The sequence below is a fragment of the Mesoplodon bidens genome (assembly GCF_964165515.1).
Source record: "Mesoplodon bidens genome assembly, chromosome: 4".
NCBI classification, from domain to species: domain Eukaryota; kingdom Metazoa; phylum Chordata; class Mammalia; order Artiodactyla; family Ziphiidae; genus Mesoplodon; species Mesoplodon bidens.
Window position 1 is genome coordinate 81,365,599 of NC_138160.1, and position 15,239 is coordinate 81,380,837.

Consider the following 15,239-nt stretch of genomic DNA (forward strand, 5'->3'; position numbering starts at 1 on the left):
AATATAAATAAAACAGAAGCTAAATTTTATTTTAGAAATTATTTTTTTCACAAGACAAAAAAGGTTCAAGGCTACCAGAGGAAGTGTCTCCAGAATTATCAATCATATTACACCTCCTCACATTTCAAGTGTAGCTAAAAGTTTACTGAATATAGCTTTAATTCAGATGTATGGTATTATACCAACAATGGAAAAATAAATACTACTTAAGAACAAAGCTACCCAAGTGGTTGATGGATGAGGGAAAATATCCAGGAAAAGTAGAAGTTGAAATGCCTCTTCAACTAGAGACAGAAAGTCCAGCAAATCAGGTGGTCATAAAAGTACCCTAAACAAAATCTAACAATATATTTAGTTTTCTAGTAGAAAAAAATGAGGAAGAACTTTATCAGTCAGATCTATGATTTAAAAGAATTACAACAGCTTGAAAGAAACAACAAACTCTCAAAATACAACAATGAACAACCTTTCACAAATTTCATATGCAAAAATATTACATAAACAAAGTAAGCTGCTATACCATTCCCCTTAAATAAATCTGTATATACGAACAAACATATTTTGAAAGAAAACTACAATTTATCCTGCCTGGCTAATCCAACCTCAACTCCTATTTGGACATATCAGAAACACTTTTAATATGGTTAGTTTCAAAAAACCAATCACCTCAGTGTAAAAGAACTAGAAAAATATGGAACTAAATTACGCCCACGTAAAGAGTAATGTTGGGAGTCATAAATAGTCAGAATTTTTAATAATCTAATGTACTGAAATATACATTCACTATTCAAAAGGGCCACTATTCTGAACCACATTAATAAAACCAAAATAATTTAGCAGTCTAAATAGAGTACCAATAAATAACACAGCAAAGATTAATGCCAAACTTTTTTTTTTTTTTTTTTTTTTTTTTTTTTTTTTTGGTACACAGGCCTCTCACTGTTGTGGCCTCTCCCGTTGCGGAGCACAGGCTCCGGACGCGCAGGCTCAGCAGCCATGGCTCACGGGCCCAGCTGCTCCGCGGCATGTGGGATCTTCCCAGACCGGGGCACGAACCCGTGTCCCCTGCAGCGGCAGGCAGACTCTCAACCACTGCGCCACCAGGGAAGCCCCCAAACTCATTTTTTTACCCATAGTTATAAAGAACAACTAAAAGCAGAAGCACCCAATCCCTACACAATTATCATATATTTGCCTCCTCTAAAACTTTCATCTTAATCTTTAAAATTTATGGAATTTGTTTTAATTTCACCCCCTACTAAAAGCAAGTTGAAGTAAAAATGGTCCTATGTCATCTTACCGCCGAATTTCTGCATCACTAAATCCTTTAATATTTTCCCGAGGGATAGTTCGCGGTCTTCCACGTTTCTTTGGCCTTTTCCTTTCTGAGACTGAATCACTATCAGATCCAGAGTATCTCCTACTTCTACTGCGCCTCCCTTCACTTCCATTGAAACTAATCTGGAATTTGAAAATAAAATTTTGCCCAAGTTTAGGTAAAGCAGACTTCTATGTTAAGGGCAAAGAAAACATTATAAAAGATTGACAAAATTAACAAATATGTATCAAAAATATTCTATAAACAAAATTAAAAAGCAAACAAAACAGAAAAAATATAGCACATTAATGACGAAGAGTTATTAACAGCCTTAACACTTAAAACATTCTCATAAATCAGCAGGAAAATACCCACTGTCCTTTTGTAAAAATATATGAAAGGTTATTAAAAAGCAATTAATCAAATAACATAAACACAGAATTATACAACCTTATTGGTATATTTCTTAAAATGTGAATTAAAGTTACAATGAAATGTAATTCTTTCTTTAATCCATCAACTTGACCAATACTAACTAAGCAATAACAGCCAATACTGGTACTGGTATAGAATAACAGTCAAACACCTCTGTTGTGTATTTAAACTGGGACAGAGGGCAGTTTGGCAATACTGTATCAAACGTCTTAAAATTTATCATTCTGCTGACCCAGCAACATCCCTACTAGGCATTTTTCTTGATATCAGAAATGTAAAGGCACACTGGCCAAGTCATTTTTATCATAAAAATAAAAAAAAATTGCAAACAATCTAAATGTTCATCAAAAAAAAGATCAGACAAATAATCTATACAATAGAAAGCTGAGAAGCCATTAAAAATTTTGTAGAATGACTAACATTCATTATATACTGTCAAAAGGAAGAAAGCAAGTCCCAAATTAATGACTCCAATTAAACCTGGCAAATGATATGTATTTAAAAAAATACTAGAATTGTGTATACTGTATACTGTAATATTATTATTACTATGATATCTCTGAGTGGACAGACATTTTTCCTGCAAGTCTTTGGAGTTCTTCCAAAGCCTCAGTACATATTCTGAATCCCTAATACACTGAAAGCTAATTGAAAGTCAATGATGGTATTTAGTTCTTATTCTAACCTTCTCCCATCCTTTCACTAGATCTAATATAATTCTGTGCTTCCCTTGCACTATAAAAAGAAACCACTAAGGGGTTTGCAGAAATAAACACAAACAAGAAACTACACATACAATTACTCTCAGGCCAAACACAAATTACTTGGCTCCGTTTCTGCCTGGGATGTAAAAGTTGGTAGGCTGCTCCCGCCCTAACAACAAATCTAATCTACAAAATCATAACTTTTATTACACACATCAAAATCACAAGGCAATCTAGTAGTCTAAAATATAAGGAAATAAAAGCAGATTATAAGAAGAGATGGAACTTGGACACTGGCTCACTTGTGAAGAGCATGAATGGCAGACATCAAGTACCATTCAAGCAGGAAAGAGGAAAGTCAGCTAACATTTGCTAAAGACTGAGTGTGAGCTACCATGAGAGCAGAGGATCCCTGGGAACCAAAGACACAGGGAGAACCTGTACCCACTCTCAGGCGCTTCTCCACAAACCTCCACCAGCTGCTCATGAGACAGACTGGAAACAGGGCTGGAGATTACAGAAAATTTTCCTTCATGGTGAAGGCCTAGATAAAGAGAGTAGTCACCTTTGAGGGGACAGGCAGAAAGCCTGGCCAGACCCTTCTCACCTACTGAACCGAGGACACAGAAGACCTAATATGGTTGTAGGAAAAGAAAACGAAAACAAAAAACTAGCAGGGCAAGGATTAGGGTAGGGTGGGTTCCTCATTTCCCTCAGACTCAAAATTTAAGGAGATACCAAAAAATTCAGTAATCAGGACAAATAATCTTGTAATGCAACAGTAGTCTAAAAACAGAAGTTAACGCAAAGAGCTCTAATATTAAAGTTTTTCCTTTTGCCACAGGACCCAATAGCTTGGCATGGCGCTGCTACCATTATTTAAAAATCTACCATTTTGTTCATTTGGGCCAAATTTCTAAAAATTCAAATCACACAAGGTATGCTCTCTGACCATAAAAGAATTAAACTAGAAATCAATAGCAAAGATACTTGACAAATCTCCCAAATATTTTAAAATTAAACAACACACTTCTAAAAAAAACCCTATGGGTCACAGAGGAAGTCATAGAGGAAGATATCGGAAAACATTTTGAAATAAATGAAAATGAGAACACAACAAAAATCAGAATTTAGGAGATTCAGAAAAGGCAGTGCTTAGTGGGAAACTTGCAGCATTAAATGCTAATATTAGAAAAGGAAAGTCTTGATTTAATGATCCAAGCTTACACCTTTAGACACTTAAAGGCTTAGATGGTTTCCCTAACACTGCCAAACATATAATGAGAAAATAATAACCTATCCTACACAAACTCTTCCCAAAAATAGAAAAGGAGGGAACACTTTCCAACTCATTTTATGAGACAGGCATTATTAAATCAGATGAAGTTATTACTAGGAAAAAAAAAGCTAAGAATCAATATTTCTCTAAACAAAAAAGACAGTCCAGATGTAAATACTCTTACAATACAGAAATATCTTTTAAATTAAAAAGTCACCTGTTTTGCACAGTTTCTCATTCTGGGGAGCATATAAATTTCTTCAAGTTCCTTCTGTCTTTCTTCCTCTTCTAATCGTCTTCTTTGATCTTCTGGAATGATTTCTTCCCAATTCTTTGAATTTCTTTCAGGTTCCAACTCAATGTCATCCTCATCCATATTTGAAAAGTTGGCAACCTGATAAATTCCAGAATTTTAGCAGAATAAGATTAAAGAAGAACTCATCCTTAAATTATATTTTTCTTTTTTAGCGGGAAGGAAGAGGCATACCAGAATAAGATAATATAACTTAAATAGCCTCAGGATAATGAATATGACTATGGGTTAAACCAAATATGACTGCTAAGTTTATTTCTTCATGAGGTCAAAGTAGATCAAACCAAATGACTTCTAAGAATTCTCTTCCAGGAATGATTCTCTTTTGCCTTGCTTATCACAAAATTATTACTAATAACAGAACTAAAGGAAGTTAACAGAGTAACAACAAAGTAATTTATAGAGTAATATGCTAAATCACCTTCTGCAGAAATTACCACACCAGTCCATTAACTACAAAGTGCTATAGAACAACCCAAGATTATTATTTTTATGATCATAAACGAAGTACCTAAAGAGCTAATGACAAGACACAAGGAGCTCTGAGACCATAGATAAATTTATTTAGGTACCCTAAGCCCTAGTTTATTCAACTCTGAAAACAGGGGGCTAGTAAGAGCTCACTAACTTTTGTGAGGATTAAGTAAGGTAATGCATTTAAAGAACTGTGCAGAGTCTGGTACACAGAAAGCACTCATTAAAGCTAACTACCAATACTAGTACATTAAAGCTTACAGATAACTGAAAAGACAAGAAAATTATGCTCATGCTATACAAGGAATGGGGCTGAAAATATAGTGCTTATTCTCTCATGTATGCTATCTAAATGTTGATGATAGCCTTAAAGCCAGCTGCATATGAGTAGCAACTCACTGGTATAAACATAATCTGTATTTATTCAAGTTAACTTATCAGTGACTTTTTCAAATTGCCAATTAGTCAAATTAAAAGCAAATAGTATAACAATGTTTTAAAAAACAAAAGCTCATTAGACAATACCCAGAGTGAGTGCCAGTTCCAGAAAACTTTACCTCTCACCAGGATTACTGAAATAGTCTTCTAACTTTTCTTCCTGCTTCAATTCTTGCCCACTACAGTAAATCCTCTGCACTGCAGCCAGAATGATCCTCTGCATTGCAGCCAGGGTGATCCATTAAAATTGCAAAAGTTTCTATTCACTGCTGTGTCTGTGTGTGGCACATTGTAGGTGCAAAATAAATATGTGTGAAATGAATGAATGACATTAATTGACCCTTAAAAACCTCAGGTTGTAAGAAATGGCTAGGATATAGAGGAACCTGCTTCTTTATGCTAAACAATTGGCACACACTTTATGAGGCTGGTTGACTTTAGGACTCCTTGCAACCTTTCAGCCCTCACCTAACTAGGGTATTTGTCAGTGTTACTGCTTACTTTGCTTACTTTGTCTGATTGATTTGAGTCAAACTTGAAAACTTGAGTTTTCTTAGTTGTGATAATGCTTAAACTAATCTGATGTCAAAAACTGCTCCAATAAAGATTAGCTAAAGTCTTCAGTCATGAAAACGTAACTGTTCATAAATGATTTGGTCCCTTTCAAATCAGGTCACCACTGGTTTGTCAGAATAAGAAAGAAAAATTTTTATACACCATAGCAAATTTTAAGACAAAGATGTTTTTAACTTTTTAGATTATCATGCTGATCCTGCTTAAAGAAAAGATGAATAAAACACTAAATGACCAAAAAAATCATCCCTTATCAATTAATATAATTATAAAGAAAAATTAAAAAAGAAAACTACCTTGAACTGAGAAAGTAATTCATCTCCTACAGTTAAAGGTCCTGGTTCATTTTCATGAGTTTCAGCCCTCTTCAAGATTTCATCTATATCCATTTCCTAAAATAAGAAAGAAATCTTTATTTTAAATATGCTTTATGTTTTAAAATAAATATACTTTACATTTATAGCTTAAAAAATGACACGTTTTGAGACAAGTTTGTTTTTGTTTGTTTTACCTGGGGCTCTTGTTCTTCTCCCTCGGGCTCCTTAAAAAGTTCCTCAGCACCAAACTTTAAAATGGCTGATAACTCTTCTTTATTGAAAGGAGTAGAACTAAAATCAGGACAAACAAAAATACTTACCACCAACAGTCACAAATTTAACATTTACATAGCACTTCTATGAATTATTGACATAGTCACCTTTACAACAGTTAATATGACATAGATAAGTGAAGCATTACTAGTATACTTATTTTAAAACTAAAGAACTTGAAGCTTAGGGTTTTCCCCCAAGATTACAGAACTAGAGTGGTGAAACCATGTACTGAATGTATGCCATTGACTAGAAATTAGCTCAGTGCTTTAAAAAATAAAATAACACTAAATATAGTACTTCAATGACCTGTTTACACTATGTAACATTTCAGAAAAGTAAGTATAGTATGATTCTAAAAGGACTTTTTTTTTAAGTAAAGTAACTACCTTGAGGGAGCAGAACCTGTGTGTAATACTGTCTTCCCAGTTGTGTCCATTCTTTGAATCACAAGATGATCTAAAACCATCTTCTTTTTGGCCCTTTCAAGAATATCCTCTTCAACTGATCCCTTTGTAACTAGACGATAAATGTTCACCTGTAAAGATACACACAATGAAACTTAAAGTGCAGTAAAAAGGATTCGTTTTGCTAATGTTAAATGCCCAAATATTGGTACACAGACTGATGTTCATCCAACGTGAAATTTTCACTGTTCAAAAGCTATATGAAAATTTAAAAATATAAAACTAAGTTTCTTCAATTTAAAGACTGAGAGTATGTCCTTCCTTCTTACATTTTGGTTAATAGACTTTGTTTCTTTTTCTTTTTTTAAAGGAATGACAGTAATTTTTAAATTATCTTTTAGCTGGGAAGGAGGGGGTATGGTAATAAACTTATGACAACCTTATACCAGTTCCCTTAATTCTGATTAATGTTTCGTCATTCCAATAATCCAAAATTCCACAAATCACTTGCCAAGTTAATGATGAAGCCCTGCCATTAAAAAAAAAAAAAAAAGAAAAAGTTTTCCAAAATAGACAAAAATTGATGTGTAGTAATTCTGCCCTACTTCTCAAGGTCAGTGGTTCTATATCAAACAATACCACCATATAGGGATATTTTGAAAATTTATGGAAACATTTTTAGTTTTCAGTGATTAGGTGGGCTTACCAGCATTTAGAGCACAGGGACCTGGGATACCAGGCATTCTTCATTAAACTGGACATTTTGCCTCAATGAAAAATTATCCTGTGCCTTTTGAGTCTTCCAAATGATTTTTAAAAACTGTTCTAAATTATTATGAGTCTAAATTATAACTATTTTAATATAAACATGAAGCGCTTTTACAAAGTTACAATACACACTAATTTTTTCAGGATTGGAACTACTGTGTAAATCAGTAGATAACTGGATATTGTATTATTTGCATCTTTATCAAAAGTTATTTCTAAACATTTATAGTATTGGGTCACCAATAAAACTCATCTGTATTAGTAACCTACAACTACTCACTTTGTAGTTGCTGCATGCAAATATTTAAATGGAGATCTTAAGACTCCTTTGATCAGATTTAGAACCAACTACTACTAAAATAGCAAGTACATGAAGCACAGGAATCTTATATGTCACCAATAATGAAATAATAAAGAAGTTACCTCATTAATAATAAAAACATATTTCATATACATACCTATGTTTAAAAAGTTTTGTTAACACAATGGTAAGCAATCTGTATTGCATTATTTTGTGATCTTATTTAGGTATTCATCCCAGAGTTCTACCACACAGCTTTCTATAGTATCTTGTCTTACTGGTTATTTTCCTAATATGTATCCTCTATTTTCTATCCTGTATTAGAAAATGTGGTAGCCAAGGTCTTTAAGTAGTATAAGTGGAATGTTTAGTCTAGCCACGTGTTGAGGATTTCAATATAGGAGGTATCTGTTCATTGCAATTAATCACTTTTCTCCATCTCATTCAGAATACAGGAATATGCTGTTTTTTCACATATACATTAGGCCCAGCTCACCTGTGAGAATATCCTATTTCCTCACTTCTCATCTTTGACGGTCTAGCACGTTGTTATCCCTACTTCAAGTTTCCCTCTCTTTTATAAGAATTATCTGAGTAAAACATTTTTTTAGTTTTATATTATGGATTTATTTTTCAGTAGAAAATATGAATGTTTAAAAAGTAAATAAAACATGCCTTTTTGTGCTACTTGCTCATATCTCCTGCTTTGAAGAAGTTTGAGAACACTACTGTAGATGGAGGTAAATGAATTAAAATTACAAGGACCAAGACATCAAAAGGATGACAGATGGTTTTTCTCAAGGGCTATTACAACTGTGCCAGACAGTTGTACAAAACTTATGAGAATGGCTTTTTTGCATGGAGAATCTTGTGGGCACATGGATAAAACACAGCCTAACAAAAAGGAAGCAATGTACTAAGCAAAACTCTTTCAATAGTTAAAATAAGTATATGAAGACATTTTATATACTGAATGAAGAACATTGTGTTCTATAGCTGTAAACAGAATTATGATCAAAACAGAGTACATGATCTTATTTAGGCATAGTTTTCTCAGTTCTGTCAGAATTTCCAGGTGATTCTGGTAAATTTGAGTTCCTCAGTACCCTATCTGTTCAATAGCAATATGACTGTTCCAACAATCTTACCAGAAGGATAAACCAAAATCACTTCTAAACACTGATCATAAAAAAGATTCTAAAAGAGTAAAATATAAAATAGGGCTTCCCTGGTGGTGCAAGAATCCACCTGCCACCACAGGGGAAATGGGTTCAATCGCTGGTCCGGGAAGATCCCCCCACATGCCACGGAGCAACTAAGCCCGTGCGCCACAACTACCGAGCCTGTGCTCTAGAGCCTGCGAGCCACAACTACCGAGCCTGTGCTCTAGAGCCTGCGAGCCACAACTACTGAAGTCTGTGTGCCTAGAGCCTGTGCTCCGCAGCAAGAGAAGCCACTGCAAAGAGAAGCCTGCGCACTGCAATGAAGAGTAGCCCCCGCTTGCCACAACTAGAGAAAGCCTGCGTGCAGCAACAAGGACCCAACACAGCCGAAAGTAAATAAATAAAATAAATAAATTTATTTTTTAAAAACTTAAAAAAATAAAAATAAAAGAGTAAAATAAGGAGAATAAAAATACCTGTTTCTTTTGCCCAATTCGATGAGCTCTAGCCTGTGCCTGAAGATCATTTTGTGGATTCCAATCAGAATCAAATATAACAACAGTGTCAGCTGACGCTAAGTTAATTCCTAAACCTCCAGCTCTTGTGGAAAGCAAAAAGCAGAAATCCTGTAAGGAATTACAAATAGGCACAATTTTAAATTTTTCTAAACTGGGACTGTGAATAATCAATGTGAGAATTTTCCAATTGAATTTCTGAATTTAAAAAGTATTTTACCAATAAAACTGAAAGGTAGTTTTAAAAATTACTAATAAAATATATAAACATAGAGCAAAACCAATCAACAAGACTCCAAAATACAAATATATATATGGGAATAATAAACAATTCAAAAAGAATTCTAAATCAAAGTGGGCTAATTTATTTTGAAGCAAATCTAACTGTCGTGTATCGTAACAGTATTGATACGAAAGGGTAAAATTCCTCAGATTTAACACAGAATACTGATTTAAAAACCTCACTTGCAAATCGAAACTGGCTACCACCAATAAAAACCTGCAAGTTATGTATGACTAAAATAATGACTAAAACAATTTATTTACAATTTTGAAAGCATTCATACCTCTGATCCTTCAGCATTAAAATGATCTAGAGCTTGTTTCCTCAGCTCCCCTTTTATTGATCCATCTAATCTCTGGAATAAAACATTAAAATACTGCATTGTAACAGAATCAAAACTTTAAAAAGGAATTAAAATCAATTATGAAATTAAGTATGAAAATGCAGCATCGCTTTTGCTAACACTAGAAGGTACTTATAGGTAGGAAAGCAACGCCCAGGAATTCTGTCTCCAGAATCTGTGCTCTTAACCACTGGAACTACTTTCGCTAAGAGTAAATAATAGCACTGGCTGTCATTTTACCTGAGACCCACCGTAAGAATACATTTTACATGTGAATGAAGTATACAGCTATATGCCCAAAGCAAGTTTCATGACACAATGTACTGTGATATACACTCATTGTTTTATGATTAAAAAAAAAAAAAGTTGGTACAACCCATTAAACTGATTCCCAGTTCCATTAATGGGTTACAGCCCACAGTTTAAAAAACAGAGTCCAGTGTGCTTATGGACCAACACATTGATGTCGCCTGAGAACTTAGAAATGCAAATTACTGAGACCCATTTCAGACCTACAGAATCAAAAACTGTGAGAGAGGGATCCAGCAAAAGCCCTCTGTTTTAAAGTATGAGAATCACTGACTTGGGGCACCATGGCTCTAGATGAATAGCCCACATTTGATTATACTGAATATTCATGGATGGCTTGAACAAGTAATTTGCCTTTTTCTCCTTGTAAGTTTCCTTCTCAGTAAATGGACATAGGAAGTAGTGTACTTCCTTCATACAGAGGATTCAGTTAGAGAACACAGTAAAACACTTAGCACAGTGTCTGACATATTGAGTGTTTACTAAGTATTACCTAAACAAGAATGTCCAAAATCAAAAGTTTTTAAAGTACTGTTTCTTTTTCACTAAAAATTACAATTAGTAAAACCTTTCATTCTTTTTACTTTTTCCCCTAAATGACTACATGTATCTCAATCAAGTTTATATCATCCAACACCTGCTTTTCATAGCACTTACCAGAGTCGTAACATTACATTTATTTGTAATTACCTACTTAATGGCTATCTCCCACACCAGATTGTAAGCTCCAACAGAGTAGGGATTATGTGTATTGAGGTTCATCATTATGATTCTACTTCTATTTTACTGCCTGTACTAAATATACATCATTTATTAGCTGTATATGCTGAGTGTCTGCGATGTTCCAGGTACTGTTCATAAAATTGCTCTAAGGATTAAATAAATTAGATGTAAAGTGCTAAGACTGACTCTAATATTAAACACTCATTCATATTAGCTGTAATTATATTGAATGAATTTCAAAATAAATATTGAATAGATGGAATATAAGCCCATTTTGGTCTTTGGTATATTTTCTAAAGTCATGTAAGTTTTATTCAGCAAACTATGCATTAGAATAACTATGAGCTCATAATCTTCAGAATCTGCAACAGTCCTGGCAACATTCACAAGAACTGCTCTCTCTTGTCCTTCCTAAGACTAAAGCCTAATACATAAGGCTGCCCCTTAGGATCTGAACACAGGAGAGGAATACAAACTTAAAAGACTGCTTTGCTATAAGGTCAAGAAGAAAAAAAAAAAGAATGACAAAAATTTTTTTAACAGATCTATTTTCTTAAAAAGAGTATGATTTATATAAAATCTATTCTTCATTTACAAAAGAATTTCAAAGGTAATTTTGTAGAACACGCCCAGGAATTAGATGAAATTTAAATCAACCAAAAAGACAAAATGAAATGCTTACTTGAAAGGGGAATTGACGATACTTCAAATATTCTGCAAGTATATCTAACATCCGCACCATTTGAGAAAAAATAAGAACTCTATTGCCTCGCTCTCTTAGGCGAATTAACAGTTTGTCAAGAAGAATTAATTTTCCGCTACTACGGATTAAGTGCTATAAAGAAACAATAAATTACAACTGTTATGACACGTTAAAAGAACTATATCAAATTAAACAAATGCCCCACAACACCTGTTTCTTTAATTATTTTGAGATTTAAAATTTTCGTAATGTTGGAAATAGTTTATTTCAGCTTTTGAAATTTTCTAGAAGCTTTATCAATTTGCTCTATGACTTAAGCTAAATTTTCCTTGCCGTTTAGCACCTAGGTTTTTGCTGTATTTTCTGGAGACAAAAAACCAAAAGCACTGTTTCACTCTATTTGCCAGTTATTACACCATTTCTCCAAAAATCTTAGCTGAAAAACAATACACTGAAAGAAGCAACAACTAAGTAATCAAAGGTCTTGAAAGAGTGAGAAAATGTATTCTAATTTATATATGTAAGTCACTGATAGCACTTCAAAGCACTACTATGGCTGGATGACAGTTGTGCCTTCTTCACACTCTTCATTTGTCTTCCAGAAGTGATAGGAAAGGTAAGATCTAAAGTCCAGATGCCCTTCTTAAGACTACCATTTGCCATGTCACGAATTCAGCACAATCACTATTAGTGAATTTTTTCCACAATGAAAAATACACTAAGGGGTTTTTGCTGGATAAAGTGTGACAACCCATGGTTAGAGAGATCTGTTTTTAGAAAAATGATCAAAATGATTAAATGGATAAATTATGATTTTAAAATCTTTTTATAAAGACTAAAAAATAAGCAGCACCGTTATTTAAATATACCAGTAACCAAAGAGAACTTCTAGCCAATATATTAAAGCATTGTGCCATTTTCAGTTAAAACTGAAATAAACCTTCCTAGAATTCTGCTTTACCATAAAGTTATAAAATTTTAAAATTCTTACTTGTAAGGCCTCCTGTTTATTATAGAATTCATTATTATCTGGTGGTTTAATGAGGTAGCAATGGTTACAACATTTCTTTAGCTCCATCATAATATTCAAAAAGCCTGAGGTACTGCCCTTGGAACCTTTGCTGAGGGCTTTGTAATTCCTAGTTAATATCCATCTGTTTAGAAAAATGATTATGAAAATGATGTAGCAGAACAATTATCAGGATGAATTCTAAAACCATAAAAAATCAATTAAGTACCAAAGCAAAACTGCACCATTAAGAAGTTCAACTGCATATACAATGGACCAAACTTTGTTCACGAGACTTATGAACCTCATTCATAAGACTCATGAGAACACATAACTTGTTATCCGAACCATTAACTATACAAAGTAAAGGCTTAACATGACACAATGAATATAGTGTATTAATCCCTTACCCCCAAAATTTATTTTTAAAATGGTAAACTGTATTATCTATCTTAACCTTCCCACAAATTTCACTACACTGGGCACCTAATACCTCATGAGGATATCTGGTTTAGCCCCATTGCCTTCTCTAAATTAGTTACACAATACACATGCAACTTAGAGAAAAATTGTAAGTGGTTATTTTATTACTGCAAATTATATATAACATTTCCTCTCACCATGATCTAACTTGACTAACATCTTTTATTTTCTTCCTTTTTACAAAGTTAGTCTTCGAAGGGACTTGAAACAATTACATCTGATTTGCCTCAAAATGACAGAAAATAGGGGAAGTGGGGGTGGCTAGAGATAAAATAAGACTGGCTATGAGCTGAAAACCAAGCTGAGTGATGGAGTTTAATATATTACCCTATTTGGCATATGTCTGAAATTTTCCATAATAAAAATGTAAAATTTATATAATAAATATATTTTTTTAAGTGGATGACACAGATTTGTCATAAAATATGTTTCTGAGAATTCAAATGCATGTAGCAGTGCATTTTATGCAATTAAATGTTTAAACAGATATTAGGACAGATATTTCTTTTTGATTCTTTGAAGTGTTACTATATAGATCCAACATACGTAATTTATACAAAATATGATTATTAACATTCTTCAAAAAGCAGGGGAGGCCTGAAATTTTGTTCTAAGTTTGTTTTTCTGGCTTCTTCTATCTGTCAATTATATAGTCATCATAATTACATAATAATGCCTTGGTATCATGGCAATCCTAACACTTAAAAAGAAACCCTCCATAATGTAACAGTATGAAATAGAGAAAAACAATTAATGATGTGTTATAAGATGAATTATTTAGTCTTATGTCACCCGTGATCTTGGACATGCCATTAAATCTCTCTGCCTCAATCAATATGCCATGGAATAAACCCATTCTAAAATTCAAGAATTGTTACTGCTCTAAGACCCAAATGGGGCTGGGGGGCACCTGGATGAGACAAGGACAGGGGTTATGTACAATTAAATGTTCAGAACATGTGCTCTGTTTACAGCTTACTTGTAATATTGTTTCTGTAAAGCACTCATTTCCATTCTTAAAATCTGCTCAACCTTGGCAGGAAGAGATTTTTCCACATCTTTCTTAACCCTGCGTAACAGAAATGGCTCAAGCTCCTTGTGGAGGCTTGCATAACCATATTCTCTGCCTTTGCCATGTTCTTCTTCAAAATCTTCCCAGGAAGAAAACCTTAAAAAATTAAGCAAATGGAAGAATCACTAAAAGAAGTCAAATTGCATTTGAGATTTTTCAGGATAGTCAGATGTAAACAAAGTACAGATTTTTAGAAAAAAAAAATTAGCTAAAATTAATCACTTCTAATAACTATCCTTCCAAGAAATCTATTGTATATCTATATAGAGGTAAAACATAAGGAGTTGTTTTATAAATAACTTTTGACTTTCCTTGAGTTAAATAAAGATGAAATATTTACAAATACGGGAGTAATTATCAATAAAATATTTCTCAAAGAAAGTTCTGAATCTATTCAAAGAAAATATGTATGTGCACTTGGATGAGTTGTTTATCCTTATTTAGTCTGGTTTTCCTCATTTAGAAAATGGAATTTTCTAAGAGCACCTTGTTACTGTTGTTACTGCTACTGTTAGGTACTAAGAATGATACTATTTCCATTTTTTAAGCAAGGTATATTTTGAACCCAGGCAAAATCAACTGTTGTAATTTATTATACGTGGCTCAAGCTTATTTACAAAATTGAAAAATTAAAGTATTATTTCAAACATGAAATATTCCATCCCATTTCCATTTCTTTTCTTCTTAATAATCCCTGGTTTATTGTTTGGGACAATAAAACCTCCTTCTGACCTTATTACCTACACTAATTATTTTCCTGCTAAGCTTAGCATACAAAACTAACACTAACATTGTGTATCTCAATTTATCTTACTTTTCTGGCATAATGAAATGTAGCAAAGACCAGAGCTCTTTGAGGGAGTTTTGCAGAGGAGTTCCAGTGATAAGAAGACGGTGATTGGACTTAAAATCTATTAAAGTTTTATACAGAAGAGAATCATCATTCTTTAATCGATGTGCTTCATCTACACCTATAAATGCCCAATTTAGACCTCCAAGGAATGCCTTAAAATAAACAGAAAAACATAGTTAATAT

The 15,239-nt window shown here is 33.4% G+C and overlaps 1 protein-coding gene across 3 annotated transcripts in view; it reads right to left on the reverse strand.

Moving 5' to 3' along the window:
• The window catches only part of CHD1 (chromodomain helicase DNA binding protein 1), a 78,698-nt gene that overhangs the window by 23,151 nt on the left and 40,308 nt on the right, over positions 1–15,239 (reverse strand). For all 3 annotated transcript variants that reach the window (XM_081233746.1, XM_081233748.1, XM_081233747.1), the window contains exons 14-24: positions 15,018–15,208; positions 14,111–14,299; positions 12,631–12,793; positions 11,619–11,771; positions 9,845–9,916; positions 9,240–9,389; positions 6,514–6,662; positions 6,046–6,142; positions 5,831–5,926; positions 3,954–4,130; positions 1,301–1,461 (exon numbers count right to left, since the gene is read on the reverse strand). In XM_081233746.1, coding sequence (XP_081089872.1) covers positions 1,301–1,461; positions 3,954–4,130; positions 5,831–5,926; positions 6,046–6,142; positions 6,514–6,662; positions 9,240–9,389; positions 9,845–9,916; positions 11,619–11,771; positions 12,631–12,793; positions 14,111–14,299; positions 15,018–15,208 — 1,598 coding nt within the window. The remainder of the gene's footprint in view (positions 1–1,300; positions 1,462–3,953; positions 4,131–5,830; positions 5,927–6,045; positions 6,143–6,513; positions 6,663–9,239; positions 9,390–9,844; positions 9,917–11,618; positions 11,772–12,630; positions 12,794–14,110; positions 14,300–15,017; positions 15,209–15,239) is intronic.